Genomic DNA, 16,578 nt, shown 5'->3' on the forward strand with positions numbered 1-16,578 from the left:
GTGCAAATAACAAAATCTTTGGTTGCATTTTAGTTACTTAAAGTAGTGTTTCTGTTCATTATCAAGGACCTATTTTTCTAGACCTAGTTCAGTTTTGCCTCTGTTTGTAATGGTCTAATTTTTCCCTCTATTTACAGAAATGCTTGACATTCAATCCCACAAAGAGAATATCTGCTTATGATGCATTATCTCACCCTTATTTTCATGATCTGGAGAGATGCAAAGAGAATATGGATTCGGATATGTCATCCAGTCAGAACTCCACTGAGATGAATACACCATAAGGCTGCTTAACCTATAGATGAGCAAAACAACCAACTTGTTAAAGTCATCACCGAGGGTAATTAAAAAAAACACCACTGTTCAATTGATGGTTATTCTTTGGAGCGTCTCCTCGTCTCCTCTCGTACCATTTGTGTACGTCTACAGAGCAACCTTCTCCAAGGACAAGAACCTAGTTACCTTCAAAGCAATGCAAGAGGCAAGGTGTCAGATGATTCCCACTGTGACTTGATGTTTGTTTAGTTCTATCTAGAGAACTTCAATTGCTGCTGACCAGTTTTGCTGCCATTTCCTTCCGCTTAGAGCAAAGGGTGCCGCCATGGATTACAGCAGTCCATTCTCGCTACCAAAACATGACTTAACTTCTGTCTCTAGGTGCTGAAGTCTGGTTTGGTATTACTTCGAGTTAGGATGATAAGATTGCCTGTTTATTTGCTTAATGTGATTTCAGGAAAAAATTCTTAAAGCAATATTTAAAAGACAGACACCAAAACGCTGAAGCTCTGTAGTCTACAGTTAAAGCAAAATGTGTACAAACACATCTGGTGATTGTAATCACACAGGAATGTCCTTCCCCAAAAGGAAACATGAGATGATAATTGCAGCATTTCATTGCTCTTTGTCATAAGTTCTTTCTCTTTGATTTTATGAACAGTGCTATTATGAACAAAATTACACTCACGTGGTAGAGGAAAAGGTGGGTTAAACAAATAATTTATACAGATCTCTTGTTTGGCGAGCATATGTCAATCATTGCATAAGGTATCTTTAGTCTTGTCAGACGTCGCACTCGTGGTCCTTAGAGAGTGATATATATTTAGACTATGATACCTAGCAAAAAAAAGGTGATGAGAAAGAATTAAAATCAAATGTTCCTTTCGTTTCGCTTCCATATAATTTCCAATGAGCAATGAATACTTGTTTTTAATAGACTTGCCATTACTATATCCATGTACGTAAGGGTAAGCCCCACTGACCTGCTTCTAAATAGTCCATATAGAATTTCACTGTCAGGCTGCAATCCTGTGTAGTTTTTCCTGGGAGCAAGCTATAGTGAAAACAGTAGGCTGGGGCATATTTAGCCATAGCAGAGCAATAGATTTTAATGACTCTCCTGTAAATATTACTAAATCTGGATGCAGTCCAGTGAGGCTTACTTCTGAATAAACAAGGATAAGATTATGCTATGAGGAAGGAAGTATTCTTTGCTGTCATACAACCTATGTGCCATGCCTATAAAAAACCAAGGCATGGACAGCTAATTGTCACCAAGCCAACCTTGGTTCTTAGATATTTCTTATAATCAGATCTCATATTTTTATGTATCATAATGTATGAGGTGCCCTCGTGTAACACTGCCACTTAGACTGATTATTCTATTGATGCTGTCTCTTTTAGAGTTGCTACAAATGAAAGTAATCTTTGATCAATTTGTCGTAGCACAATTATTTTGATTTTCAATTAAACTGTGTACATATTTTAAAATGTTTTTTTTAAAAAAAGAATTAGAATTTTTAAAAGAATATTTTATTTTTGTAGTACAAGTTAATGAAATATTTTTTAATCTTTGGAAAGAAAAACTATACATGTAACCACAGGTTGCACTGCAGTGACCTAAATGTAGTTCTGGAGAAAATTGCCCCAATGTATTCATAGCTGCAACAACCTTGGTCACAACAAAAGAATAGGTTCTATTGGAATTATTTGATGGCTATTACAATACGACTTCATGTGGACATGTGAAACTACAAAAAATAGAGATTACATATTTTGTTGGAGAATAAATGAGACTGCAAATATTGGTCCTGCAGATACGGGAGTCATAATGTACCTTTAGCATCCCACTATAATATTTGTTATTTCTGTTGAGCAAGAACTGGGGGACTTATGGCTCTCTCAACATACAACACCAGCAGTGCCTTACCATTGGCTATACATGTTTGGGGCTTTTGGAAATGGAAGTCCAAAACATCGGGAGGGCTGAAGGCTCCTTGTCCCTGTATTATCCTGTTGTATTCCTTCCAGCTTACAGAGCTATATTAGCCCTTCTCTCTTGCGCTTTTTTTTTTTTTGCATGTCCACTCCTTGAAGTCATGCTGAATATTTTCTTTCCTTCGAGTTTCCCATGGCAAAGTCATATGAAGCCCATGTGATTGAAGGATTTAGGTGTGTAAAATGTCTACATTACAGCAGATTTAGTTTTCTCCAAGTGCTGCTTTTCAATATTTTTGCACCAAAGCATGGAAAAACAAGTGATTTGTCTTAGCACCATGTGATGCAGTCTTAGCATCATATAGCTAAGACCATCAGCACATGCTAAAGCTAATGTGTATTGTCTGTGAGGACAGCTACGCTGCTGGAGCAACTCTGATCCCTAAGGTTTACTGGAGAGGTAATGACAGATTTGTGAAATATACATAGATGCCTAGACTGGTTTGAAAGCCTTCTTGACTTTGCCTATATCTTACTGCCATGATAATAAGTGTTTCAAAAGATTGCTTTTTTGGACTGGTCATGGTGGTTTGGAAATGTGGGAGTAAATCCCAAAATGTTGGTTTCCCCAACTTAGCTGTTGAGGCAACCCAAGTGAGCAATTTGAGGTGGACATCCAAGGATATCTTGCATTCAGGGTTTTTCAGAGAATTTATGGGGAATGGGACAGAAGTAATTCTGGGGTCATTATGATATCCTTCAATGACACATGTGTAAGGAGGGACTGGAGTGAGAAATATGGGATTGTCAATGATACACATGGGCTGGGGAAGGAAACCTTGTCTTTGGGAGAGGTCAAACATTGCATTTGGAAGAGTCATATTGTCCCTATAGTCCCCTTTACTGGGTAATCCTATTTGCAGTGACCATCCATTTCCCCGGTGGAAGGTATTACCATGAGGTCTTCTTCATTCTTAGTGCTTATGGCTGCAAAAAGGCATTGTGGTGTTCTGATTTGTACCCATATTGTTCTTGCTATTATTATTATTACTTTTGGCTAGGATTTATCAAGATCTGTTTTTATGTAGTGTGTTTACTGTTCTGCTTCTCCTGGTTCATGTAAAAATAATTAATATTCCCATGTGCTAAGGACATAATTCTCGGCTTCTGGAAGCTAGGCCTGCTTAGAAATGTAAATAATCTAGAAATGCATTCAGTCAAATAATGTAACAGCTAATAATTATGGTCTTAGAAGCTTAGAAATGTTACTCAATGTGTATAGAAAGTATTATTGATCAAAACTTTCACATTATGTTTGAAAAGGGTATGCAAGTGAACTGTTTATTCTCTAGGTGAAAATGAGTAGGACACAGGTTCCTTCTATGGAATCTACTTTTTGAAATCTTTTTAGCTATTATTCCTCTCTTGTTCTGAGTTATGGATGAGATTTGCTATTCTGGGATATGTGTTGGACATTTTCTACCTTGTGCCCTGTCAGAATAGACGAGCTTTGTATTTTGTGAGCTGTGACAGAAATATTAAGTGGCTTTTGCTTTTCCGTTTTACTGCAGACATAATTTTTGATGCAGAATACAAGGATTATAACATAAATGTAATACATAAGGGTTACAAATATAAACAATTGAAGCCCAGAGCTTCCAAAGTCAGTGCACATCCTCCAGAGATGTTCTAATAAAGTACTACTGAAATTAGTCAATTTTTAAGCAAAATATTGCTTCAGTGCAGGCCTTGTGACCATCCCAGACCTCCTTTGCTCCCAACCCAACCGACTGGGGTTCCTCAGGTTTTGCTAACATTTATATAGCAACCCCCCCCCCCCCAACTCTAAAATGTTGAAAGGTCTACTCTAAGGCTTAGTTACTAGCAATAACAGCTTCAAGCTAAAATATCCCACTGGTTTCTGCTCTCACCCCTTTTTTGCTTTGCTCCTGCCTCTCACGCCCCTTCCATTTTAGTTTGTCTTCCTCAGAAGATGAAGAAGACTTACGGCAACTGAGTTTAGCATAATGAACAGCCAAAATCTTCCTCCAGTTCATCAAGATGGAAACTGAAGGAATGAATATGAATTAAGCTTTTGAAACAGATCCTAAAGCTATGTGAAAAGCTATGCGCTCTCCTTATACTGTCGGAAATGTGAGCTCTCAAGAAGCAGAGTAGCTGGTACTGAAAGCAACTTCAGCCCACCTCAGTTGAATACCTTGGATTTCCAACTCTTAGGCCCCTTCTTGGGTTACCTTCTTGGACTTTGTTTTGAGTTATAGCTTCTTGACTTCAAACTGTTTATCATTTCTGTTTTGGCTTCTGAACTCTGGTAAGAGCGGGGTGCTACCCACCACTGGAACCCTCACCCCTTGTACTTATTGAAAATTGGATTCATGCCTCAGACTCAAAGAGGTGCCTTACCCTTTTGTGAAAGCACTCACCTGATAGCCATCACCATTCCCTGAGGTCTAGAGCAGAAACCAGCCATGTTACTATAGAAGGCTATGCAGTGGGCTATGCTGGAAAACAGCTGAAGCTCTTCCCCTTCCAACAGGTTAATACAGTTGCTTTCAGACTATTTTCTATGGATGTATTTATAAGGCTGAATTAGCACAAAAACTGTATGGACACATCTCATCATTTCTTCTCCAGTGTACCAAGCATATCCAGTTTCTTAATGTTATGTAATATATCCCCCCAACACCCAATTACTGTATTATAGGAAACCAACTGTGTGTAGTAGTGAGTAGTGAGGCTCTTTAGCAGCTATTTAAAGTTTTCATTACTCATACCAGTGAATTATTTTTGTTCCTTATTTACCGGCCTCTTTTTTCTTTTAAAAATCAAGTGGGAGGGGACCGTTTTAGGTTCCTGTTGACTTCAGGTTCAGAGTAGTGCATGTATACTAAAGTTATACATTCCAAGCAGCTATTGCTGTTTGCCTGCATTTAGATTAATTTGCTCTGAATGAAGTAGCTTTGGGAAATGTTTGCTGGGGACATTGCTAGGATACAAATAGTTGAAAATGTATACCTTTGTAATGTCTTAGAAACATATATTTGAAGTTTTGTGCAGACCAGTTCATTGGTTGTTTCTGCTGCTACATCGAGAAAGTAATTACAGTCCTAAACATACCTAAAGAATGCACAACCTATTAATACCAATGGCCCCTCCAAGTACTGTATTTAGGATCTGGATGTTCTAGAAACATGATACCCTCCAACAATTCACAGAGAAAAATCGGGATTCAAATGGCCAAACAATATCAGAGTGTGATGAAGATAGTAAAAGTTATTAATGAGGCAGCAACAGTTTTCTTTTGCTTAGCTGACAAGAAGAGCAAGATTATGCCCACTCCTCTCCCCGTGTTGAGTCGATTAAATGCACCCTACTTTTGGATTTTAAATTCAATTTGCAGCAATTGAAGTAAGCTGAGGAAGTAGGAAGAGGAGAGAGAAACTAAGACATTTTAAAAGCAGCTGAGAAAGTGGGACTAATTTGGGGATCATGAAGCATTTCTCACATTAGCCACAAGATACCTCTGTACATTGTGGGTAGAGTATCACAAACCAGGGGTAGCACACTCTCTTTTTCATTGAGAGCCACATCAACCTTATGGTTGCCTGCTTTCAAAGGGCCATTTAATCCATGGATGGAGAATCTGTGGATACAGAAGGCCAAGTATAATTTTTTACATAGTGTTTGGTTCACTTTTGTTTTCACCCAATTTGGATTCCTAGATATTATGGAATGACAACTCCCATCACTTTTGATTATTTATCATACAGGCTGGGGAGAATGGGAATTGTGATCCAACCGCCGTTGTGGCTCTGAGGCTGGGGAAAGGTTAAAGGACCTTTCAAAGTAATTTTATCTAAATTAAATCCCCACTATCCTGACTGAACAACTGCAGCTTCCCATATGTTCCTGTATCTCAACTCCCATCAGCTCTAGTCATGAGGAACACAGGGGTTGTCGTCCAGCATCTGGAGGGCCATATAAAATTATATAACAGGCCGCGGGCCTTGAATTGGACACATGTCATAAAAGGAATGTTTATCAGAAAATTATGTAGCCTTTTTATACAACGGACATTACAAATATCTGTCTTCACTAAGTAACAGACAGATGAGAACTTACAAGTGTTACCATGTTTGGGGCTAGAGTTGTGATGGAGAATTAGAGAAGATCCTACAGCCAAGCTGGAAACGGGATGTAGAAAGCACAGCCATAGTTACGTAGCACAGAGAAGGCATACGCCAGGACCCAAGTTCTGAATAAGGTTAGGATGTAGGGAAGCTACAAGCGAAAGAAAGGTAAATAGGTAGGGCAGATGAGGAAACTGAAAAACTACCAGAGAGGGAGACCCAGGGGTAGGAGAGTTGATTAATAAGATATAGACCCAAACTCTGAAAGCATTTCAAATGGGTAGAGCTTGAAATATAAGGTTTGCCTCTTCCTCTTTCCTCCCACTTTAACTTACAATAGATGAAACAAGGTGGGGCCAGGAATGGCAAATATACAGGATGACAGCACAACAGATCACAATTATTGAGTCAATGACATATTTCAGCTGTCTTCCTCCATGAAAATTATTCAGCCAAGCAGATGGAAGTTGCACCTCCTTATACCAATAATAAAGCACGCAATCACTGTGATTCAGTCATAATTACAGCACCTTACTGTTCTTGCCTGTGCAATTTATTTTTACAAAGTTCATCATTACACAGTTTTGGAGGTTCACAGTTTGGATAACTGACAAATACCAGAAAATAGAAATAGAAAAGACTTTTACATGCATACATACAAAAACTCTTGGATAATGGCCATTGACTAGAACATAGGTATAAATGTTTCCAAAACAAAAAGACAAATAAGCAAAATATTAAAGCAAATATTAAAAACCTTTTAATAAGGGTTGAGGAAGATTTTATTAAGCACTATAGTTGATTTTAACTGAAATGTAACATGGATAGTACAGCTATGGAAAATTATGAGGCTTTGGAGTAAAGATAATATTTTTGAGGCAAAAACTCTACCTGAAAATAAAACGTGATTACAGTGTATGCAAGGGAGACTGAATTTGGAAACACAGCTTGTTCAAACTGACTGCTATAGAAACTCTGATTTGATTATTTCAAAATAGCTCACAAAAAGAGAACCAAAATCAAGGAAGTTTTTTCATCTACATTTATAATGTACAATAGAGAGCCTTATTTTCCTGAATGGCAGCTGTAAACCCTTAAGCGCATCATAAATTAAGCTTTGTGTGTTTTGTGTAAAGCTACTGTAAGATAAATAGATATAAATATATAGCCTATTGTATTAACAAATGGAAGCTCGTGATGAATAGTTTAATTAGTGCTGTTGTGCATCGAAAGGTTGGTTTTATAAAGCACTTTAGAACAAGCAAGTTCAAAAAAATTCAGGTCCAATCTGAAATACATATTGTGCCCATTTCTCATCAGCATGGTTTCTGAATTTGTATGGAAGGAAATCCTATGCCATTTTGGAGCCTGGAAACTCATCCAACATGTCATTGTTAGATTTTTAGAAGAGCAGTATTTGTACTGGGAACTCTCTAATCTTCATAACCTAGTCCCTAAATGCAAGTCAGCAATGTCTTTTGGTAGGAGGTTCTCTAACTGGGTTGGTCCACATGAAACTATGGAAAGCCTTTTACAAAATCAGAGCTTGGAACATATATTTTGAGGGATTGCCATTCCCAGAATACTTAAGTTATCAAGCTTAGAAGCCATGCTTGCTAGAAAACACTGGGAATTGTAGTCCAAAGCAGAAACCTTCCCGAGCTCTTAAAAAATAGTCCAAGACTCGATGAATTGTACAGGACTGACAGTTTTGTATGTTTCTTCCATTCCTGCCTCATCGCTCTGAACGAAAGTGCTTAACATCCTAATTAGCAACCAGTTTCTGGAGGATGTCTTTGAAAATAACCCCTGCCCCAAGGCATGATAATAAATCATACTACTGCGGATGCTATGCACTCTCATCCTTCTTTAAATCCTGATGAGCAATTTAGCACACCTGTGGACCCTGGATTTGCCTGGCAGCATCCAGTTGCTGATCTTTTTTTTATTTATTTTTTATTTTTTGAGTTTATGGTTTCATCATCTCACTTTTGTTCCACTTAGATCTTTTGATTCCATTGTTTCACTGCTGATGTTTCGGGGATTATACTATCTACATAGTACTCTGCATCGTCATTGGTGCAAGTCTCTTCGCTTTTCCAGTGGTTTGTGTGCTGTGCTCATAAAAGTGAGCAATCTAAAATAGATAGCTATTGCACCATTACTTTTGGACAGATTCCTATTCCTGGATAAACCTTTAATATTTGGGCACACACACTCTGTAAAATACTTTCAACTTACCGTAGTTACCTGCTGTTTAGGGGCTTTTACAGCATTTCTCATTGCTGCTAAAGGGGTTGTGGTTGCACACAAAGTTATGTGCATTTGGTGTCTCTGTGGGCACACTGCAGAGCCTGGGAAAGAGATTTTCCAAGTTTTGGTTCACTGTCTAAGCAGAGAGGTTGGTGACAGGGGCAGGGATTTGCCCGCCGGGAATCTGAGCTTCCAAGAAAGAAAGATAAAGAAAGAAGGAAGGAAAGATTCTGTAGTTTTGTAGAGCTGTTGTATAACTTGAAATGCATACTGTTGGGACTATTGTGTATTCTGTCATATTACGATACTTGTAATTTGTGCATGGGCCATTTAACTGTGTTTGTTTGTTATATATTGGCATGTATTTCTTATTTCCTCATGAGTTAATATTCTGTCAGTCCTAGGGCCTGAAAAATGGAAATACACATACTTTGGGGAGGGTTGACTTTGTTGTACTCTGCGGTTAAACATTATTACAGTAATTTAGGAACATAGCTCTAAATATACAGAGGTCAGTGTAATCAATGGGATTTATTTTGGCAACAACAGTAAGCTAACTGTGCCACTATGTATTGGTGAATTGCAACTTCCACCAGCCCTGGCTGTTGTGACCGATTGTGAAGGATAAATAGTACTATGCATCAGCAACATCTGGATGGCCATACCTTCTCTGTCCTACTTCTGCAGTCTAGCTTTAATTTCCTGGTCTCTGAAACCTTGTGAGCTCCACGTTCCCTGAATTTCTACATTTTCTGCTCCAAGCAAAAGTACACTGCGTACATTCAGTAAGGGCGCATTGGAGCCCTTGGAGAACATTATGGCTTGGATTTCTGGGTTGTGCTCCCAAGTCTAAGCTCCATGTTGCAATACTCAAACAAAACTCCCATGTGAAGTGGTTTCTCCTTTCGTCTTAATGGATGGGCAACAGTATTTCTCAAGTCCTTATGCATAAAGAAGCTCTTGCTGATAAAGAGCCTCTGCAGAACTTCTAGCATTTCACAAATGAAAACCAGGACACCTGCGGCCAAGCAGCACCACAACGTGATCAGGATGACAAGAATCTTCTTGCTTTAGCAAGAATCTTCAGGGAAAGACAAGATTCTGCCTTCCTGTCCTCTCCCCACCACTAAGTTAATTAACTCACTGAGTGCAAACTACTTTTGTGCTTTTAAGTCAGTTTGCACCAAATGGAGGAAGCTGAGGAGGAAGGGTGGAAATGGGTGGAAGAGGGAGAAACTGGGAATTTGAAAAAAGTAAGGCAACAAGATTAATTGGAACTCAAGGGTATGGCTCTGTATACACTCTACAGCAATGGTTCTCAACCTGGGGTCCCCAGATGTTTTTGGTCTACAACTCCCAGAAATCCCAGCCAGTTTACCAGCTATTAGGATTTCTGGGAGTTGAAGGCCAAAAACATCTGGGGACCCCAGGTTGAGAACCAGTTCTCAAAATCAATGGTTCCCAACCTATGAGCCTCCAGGTGTTTTGGACTTCAACTCCCAGAAATTTCAGCCAGCTTACACGCTGTTAGGAACTGTGGGAGCTGAAGTCCAAAACACCTGGAGGCCCAAAGGTTGGGGACCACTGCTCTAGAGTTTAGGCACTTCAGTTTAGGCAAATGGAATAATTTTAAAGGGTTGTCATTGTTCTCTTTTTTTGTGAAGCATCCCAACTACCATACAATTGGCCCTCCATATACATAAATCCTGTTTCAGTGGTTCATCCGCAACATGAAAATACCCCTCCCCACAAAAAAATCCCAAAACAAACCATTTTATATAAGAGATACTATTTTACTATGTCATTGTATAATAATGGGACTTAGGCATCCATAGATGTTGGTATCCTTGCGCTGTCTTGGTACCAAACCTCAATGAATACGAAAGATCTGCTGTAACTATTATGATGAATTGCAACAGATATGAAATATTTGCAAATGATTAACTATTCTGATGACCTGAATCTGAATTATTCTTGTAGTTGCTTTGCATATCTTCAAGTTATTCAGACCTACGCTGGCCCCAAGGAGAACCTATTGTGGTTTTCTTGCTAAGATCTGTTCAGAGAACATTTGCTTTCCTCTGATGCTGAGAGAACATGATGCATCGAAGGTCATTGAATGGGTTTCCATGGTTGAGTGAAAATTCAGACCCTGGTTTACCAGTGTCTTAGCCCAAAGCTCAAATGACTACACCACATGGCTCTCTTGAATTATCCTACCAAATGCAATTCCTCTGGCTCAACTGGTTTGGGTTGTGAAGGGGACAAAATTAGATCTTAGTCTATTTATTTCCCTCTGTGTTTTTGGAACCAACTAGGTTTTATACAGGACAATTTCAACACAAGTAATTTCTGGACTCTAGAAGGAGAATCTTGGCACTAAACAATCTGTTTTTGATCATCTTCCATTGAAACCAATGAGATTTGTTGGGAACAAGTGTGTTTACAATTACAAAGGTGATTTTAATTTTCCAGTCTCAGGTTCCTGGTTAGCAGCTGACTGATCCAATGAGGACACATGGTTAGTAACAGCACTCAGACCCAATTAATGGGGTCGGCATTTATTGAAAAGATGGACTTTTATATCCAAGTTGTGTATATGCAATGCAAATGTTTGGGTTTTTTATTAATATGTGGATTCTTAACTAAAATAGATATCTCCCTCGGACTTAAGGTCAAGAGTGGAGTATTAACCTTACAAAAACATCACTAGCTGCCAACTTTAGAAGATCTGTGCTTTTCCTATATAGTTTGCATTTTAAATGTTCATTTTAGATATGTGAGCTGCTAATATGATTAGTGGGGCTAAAAAGACGTCAGGATATAAAATAAAGGATCTGAATGAGCTGCGTAGTATAATATTTGCATTTTGCAACTAAAGAGACAAAGCTTATTGGATGTAGTATCTGTTAGGTCTCATTCATGTATGTATGCGTGTGTGTTTTATTTTTAACATGTAAACTTGAATAATGTTTTGGTAGAATGAGATTTACCCAGTAGAGTGGGAAAAGATTTGCAGGAAATTAAAAACGGATAAAGTAGCTTGGATTATTTTCTTTCTTTGTTTCCTTTTTTATGTAATTGTCACTAGAAAGTAATCAGTGATGGATATATAAGACACTGTCCCTGATTTCTGTAATTAGATTTAGCTTTGATAACATTGTATGGAATAAAGCTGTGTGTGTGATCCTGACTACCAATCATTTTTCTACATTTGCTGAACAGGACTGTGTGCCTAATAAACTTTGTTGAGACAATTGCTCTTCTATGACTGTTGAATAGGGTTACCAGGTAGCCATAAAAAATAGTATCAAGCCTATTGCTGGGCTTGACTGCAATCCGCAGTCACTGTCTTTTACTACGTTAGGACAAGATCAGAACTTGGAAAAGTTACAATTTTGGACTACATTTTCCAGGACCTCCCAAAAGCAGCACAGTCCCAAAAAGTAGGCTTCAATATTGTGTATGAACATTAATATCAACTAATGTCTCCAGATCAAGCTGCTATTATGGACTTGTAAACAGCAGTTGCTGAACTCTTAGCAACCTACTTTTAATATTATAAATTAAGGAGAACCCTTAAAAATGTATATAGGACCGGGCTAACACAGTGATTTAAACCGCCTGCTTTAGAAGATCCCATCGACCAGAAGGTTGGCAGTTCAAGCCTGGGTTGGGGTGAGTTCCTGCAGTCAGCCCAGTTTCTGCTCACCTAGCTGTTCAAAAACAATGTAAGAAGATAAATAGGTACCACTTTGGCGGGGAGGTAAAAGGCGCCCTGAAAAACATGCCGGCAAAAATCCGACCAGGAAAGGAGTCCATGGACGACAGGCTCCTCAGCGTGGAAAATGAAACAACAGCACCTCCTCATGGCTGAGTCAGGCACAGCTGGATGCTGGAGATGAAAAGAGGGAAGCCTTGCCTCTGTTTATGTAATGTCTGCCTTTGTCAATTGTATAACGGCATTGAATGTTTGCCATATATGTACCTGTAATCCACTCCTAGTCCCCTCAGGAAGACAGAGCGGATTATAAATAAAGCATATTATATAAAGGTTAGACTTTTTTTTTAAAAAAAGCTACTCTATGGATGATTTCTGTTTTAAGACTATTACAATGATTGTGTAGTTGTAAAATTGTTTCCAACTTATCGCAACCCTAAGAAATAACTGAATTTTCTCAACCAGCTTTGTTCATAAGGGGTTTGCCCTTGCCTTCCTTTAAAATAAAGGTGCTACTGCTTAATGTCTTCTAAAATAAATGTTTAAGCGCAGCGCTAAATGTTTGGGGAGCAGTGGAAAATGTCATTGGGGAGGCAAGGCTCTTATTTGGGGCAGGGTTCTGGGTTGTCATTCCTGTCGCTATACCCCTGGCAACTCATTTCCTATCCCTGAACTGGACTCTATCTTACTGATGTTATTGTTTATGAAAATGCATTTATGATTTCAGCTGAAATAGTTCAATGTTCACCTAAGCCACAAACTGCTCCACCTACAGATTCTTTCTGTCATGCTGGACACTATAATGTGAGCATGCAGTTCATCTTTACTAATTCAACCTGCGTCCTGTTGTTTCCATATCTGCATTCCTCAAAGTCTACCTGAAATGCTGTTTCCTTTTACAGGTGCATGAATAAAATTGATGCAACATGTTTCCTTGTTACTGTTTTAATGTTCTGTATCAGGCATGGGCATAACTACCAAAATCACCTCATTCTGAAGTGAGCTTCCTGAGTCACCTGCACAAACGCTGAAAATATGCCGATGATATACAGTGTTCCCTCACTTATCGCTGGGGTTAGGTTCCAGGACCACCCGCAATAAGTGAAGATCCGCAAAGTAGGGACGCTACATTTATTTTAATATTTATACATTATTTTAGTAGTTATACACTATTTTAAGTCTTTATCAACCAATCATGTGTTGATGAATCACCTCCTCCTCCCGTTGCTGCTTGGGCTCCTTTTCTCTCCCTTTGGCTTCTTCCTCCCTTCCTTAGGCTGTAAATTGCAATTATTTATGATTTATAATAGTCTTTTAGAGTTTATTGAAAAACCGCAAAACAGCAAATCTGCGAAATGTGAACCGCGAAGTAGTGAGGGAACACTGTATATTGCATTTCTTTCATTCATCTTGGTTTGTCCAAATAAATTATCTTACATCCGTGGATTCCAGAAAATATGAATGGATCACTGGCCAACACACGTTTGTGCCTCAATTGATTCCAAAAATGGCACTACTTCCCCCTATCAGCGCTAGTTTTTGAAATACAGAACATATGCTATATAGGAGTCTTCATCTGCTTTCCCATAGAAAATCATGATAACCATATCTAAGAAACTAAAGCTGTGGTCTATTCAATGCAGTTTTCTGAATCAGTGCCTCAAAGAACCCCAGGAACAAACCAAAAAACAGAAACACCAAGAATTATTTTGTTGAGCTGTATAATTCATATGTAATACTCTATACCAGACCTGCACAGCGCATAGTTTGGAAATTCGATGTCATCTGTACGCAAACAATGTCCAGCTCTATTGCGCCTTTCCACCTGCTGCTAAGGAGTCTGTCCAGGACCTGAACTGGTGCTTGGTAGCTGTGACAATATGGATGAGGGTGAACTAATTGAAACTGAATCCAGATAAGATAGAGGTACTCCTGGTCAGTTAAACGGCCGAACAGGATTACAGTCTGTGCTGGATGGGGTTACACTCCCCTGAAGACACAGGTTCACAGTTTGGGACTTCTCCTGGATTTCCTGGAACCCTTGGCAGTGGCCAGGGGAGCTTTTGCATAATTAAAACTTGTGTGCCAATAGCATCCATACCTTGAGAAGCCAGACTTGGCCACTGTGGTCCATGCTCTTATTACATCCCAAATAGACTACGCGCTCTACGTGGGGTTGCCTTTGGAGACTGTTCGGAAGCTTCAAGTGGTCCAAGGGGTGGCAGCCAGGTTCCTTACTGGAGTAGCATACAGGGAGCATATGACTCCCCTGTTGCATTGGCTCCACTGGCTGCCAGTCTGCTACTGAGCACAATTCAAAGTACAGTAGAGTCTCGCTTATCCAACATAAACAGGCCGGCAGAACATTGGATAAGCGAAAATGTTGGATAATAGGAAGGGATTAAGGAAAAGCCTATTAAACATCAAATTATATTATGATTTTACAAATTAAGCACCAAAACATTCGTGCTTTACAACAAATGACAGAAAAAGCAGTTCAATACAAGGTAACATTATGTAGTAATTACTGTATTTACCAATTTAGCACCAAAACATTGCAATGTATTGAAAGCATTGACTACAAAAACATGACTACTAAAAGGCAGACTGCACTGGATAATACAGAACATTGGATAAGCAAAGGTTGGATAAGCAAGACTACTATACTGACTTTAGCTGATAAAGCCTTATACAGTTCTGGCCCAGCTTACCTGTCCAGATGTATCTCCCTCTATGAACCACCTTGGAGGTTAAGATCTTATGGGGAGGCCCTGCTCTCAGTCCCACCTCCTTTGCAGAAGTGGTTGATGGGGACGAGAGACAGGGCCTTCTCAGTGGTGGCCCCTGGCCTGTGGAACTCTCTCCCCAGCTAAATCAGATCCGTTCCCTCCCTCCTGACCTTCAGAAAGAAATTAAAAATGTGGCTGTGGGACCAAGCCTTTGGACAGTAAATTTAGTGCAATAAGTGAAGACGGAGTAAGTGCAATTATGACCAAAATGGCTCCTGGATTATGATTTTGGATTGTGTGGTTTTTAACAATGGGTTTTATTGCTAGATGTTTTTAAGGTAAAGGTAAAAGTTTTTCCCTGACATTAAGTCTAGTCGTGTCCAACTCTGGGGGTTGGTGCTCATCTCCATTTCTAAGCCGAAGAGCCAGCTTTTTCCATAGACGCCTCCAAGGTCATGTGGCCGGCATGACTGCATTGGAGCACTGTTACCTTCCCGCCAGAGCAATACCTATTGATCTACTCACATTTGCATGTTTTCGAACTGCTAGGTTGGCAGAAGCTAGGGCTAACAGCTGGAGCTCACTCCACTCCCCAGATTCAAACCGCCGACCTTTTGGTCAGCATGTTACTTTTTGGTTTTAATGTACTGGTATCTGTTTATTTTATGTCTGTTTATGTGGCATTGAATTGTTGCCTACTTGTAAGTCGCTCTGAATCCCCTTCAGGGTGAGAGGGTATAAATATCATCAATTAATTAATTAATCAATTCTATAGGATTCTGCCAAGGAAGTTAAAGTGGTGGAAGAGGAACCTTAGAGTAGAGTGGAGAGGATGAGACAATAATCAGCGTACAAACAGAAGAATTCCTGTTCAAAATTAAGTTCTTTTAATCCAACTGGTCAGATAGGAGCATATAGGATTGTGGTGGCAAAGTGTTTTTGTTTTTTTTAATCGCTGATGAAACAACTTTAAATCCAAGTCCTCCAGTTTAAGAGGATTAGTCAACAAAAGACTAAATCCTCAGACTTACGTTATTTATATAAGTCACTGGGAACTGGTCGTTTTTTAATGTTTGCAGAGCTCAGTAGGTAACAAATTTATTCTTCAAAATCGAGCCATTTCCAAAATACAACTTTGCAAGAGGATGTCTCACAATAATATATTGTTGCAGGGGGAAATTATCTGCCCAAGACACTACTGCTTTACATTGGGAATCAATCACAACTCAGTCAAGCTGACATCAGCATCAGGAAAAATTCTAGAGCAGACCAGAGTCTATACCAGGTATGGGCAAACTTAGGCCCTCCAGGTGTTTTGGACTCCAACTCCCACAATTCCTAACAGCCTCAGGCACCTTCCTTTTCCCCCTCAGCCGCTTAAGCGGCTGAGGGGGAAAAGGCAAGGGCCTGAGGCTGTTGGGAATTGTGGGAGTTGGAGTCCAAAACACCTGGAAGGCCTAAGTTTGCCCCTTCCTGGTCTATACAAAATGTACAGGTGCTCATGGGCGGG

At 39.4% G+C, this 16,578-nt stretch overlaps 1 protein-coding gene across 4 annotated transcripts in view; it reads left to right on the forward strand.

The window, feature by feature from the left end:
* Positions 1–13,268, forward strand: part of cdk6 (cyclin dependent kinase 6) — a 150,186-nt gene extending 136,918 nt beyond the window's left edge. For all 4 annotated transcript variants that reach the window (XM_062958007.1, XM_003222106.4, XM_062958008.1 and 1 more), the window contains one exon: positions 138–13,268. In XM_062958007.1, the coding sequence (XP_062814077.1) occupies positions 138–284 (147 nt within the window). In that variant the 3' untranslated portion in view covers positions 285–13,268. The remainder of the gene's footprint in view (positions 1–137) is intronic.
* The last annotated feature ends 3,310 nt before the right edge of the window (positions 13,269–16,578 follow it).

Source organism: Anolis carolinensis, chromosome 6 (genome assembly GCF_035594765.1).
Source record: "Anolis carolinensis isolate JA03-04 chromosome 6, rAnoCar3.1.pri, whole genome shotgun sequence".
Lineage (NCBI taxonomy): Eukaryota > Metazoa > Chordata > Lepidosauria > Squamata > Dactyloidae > Anolis > Anolis carolinensis.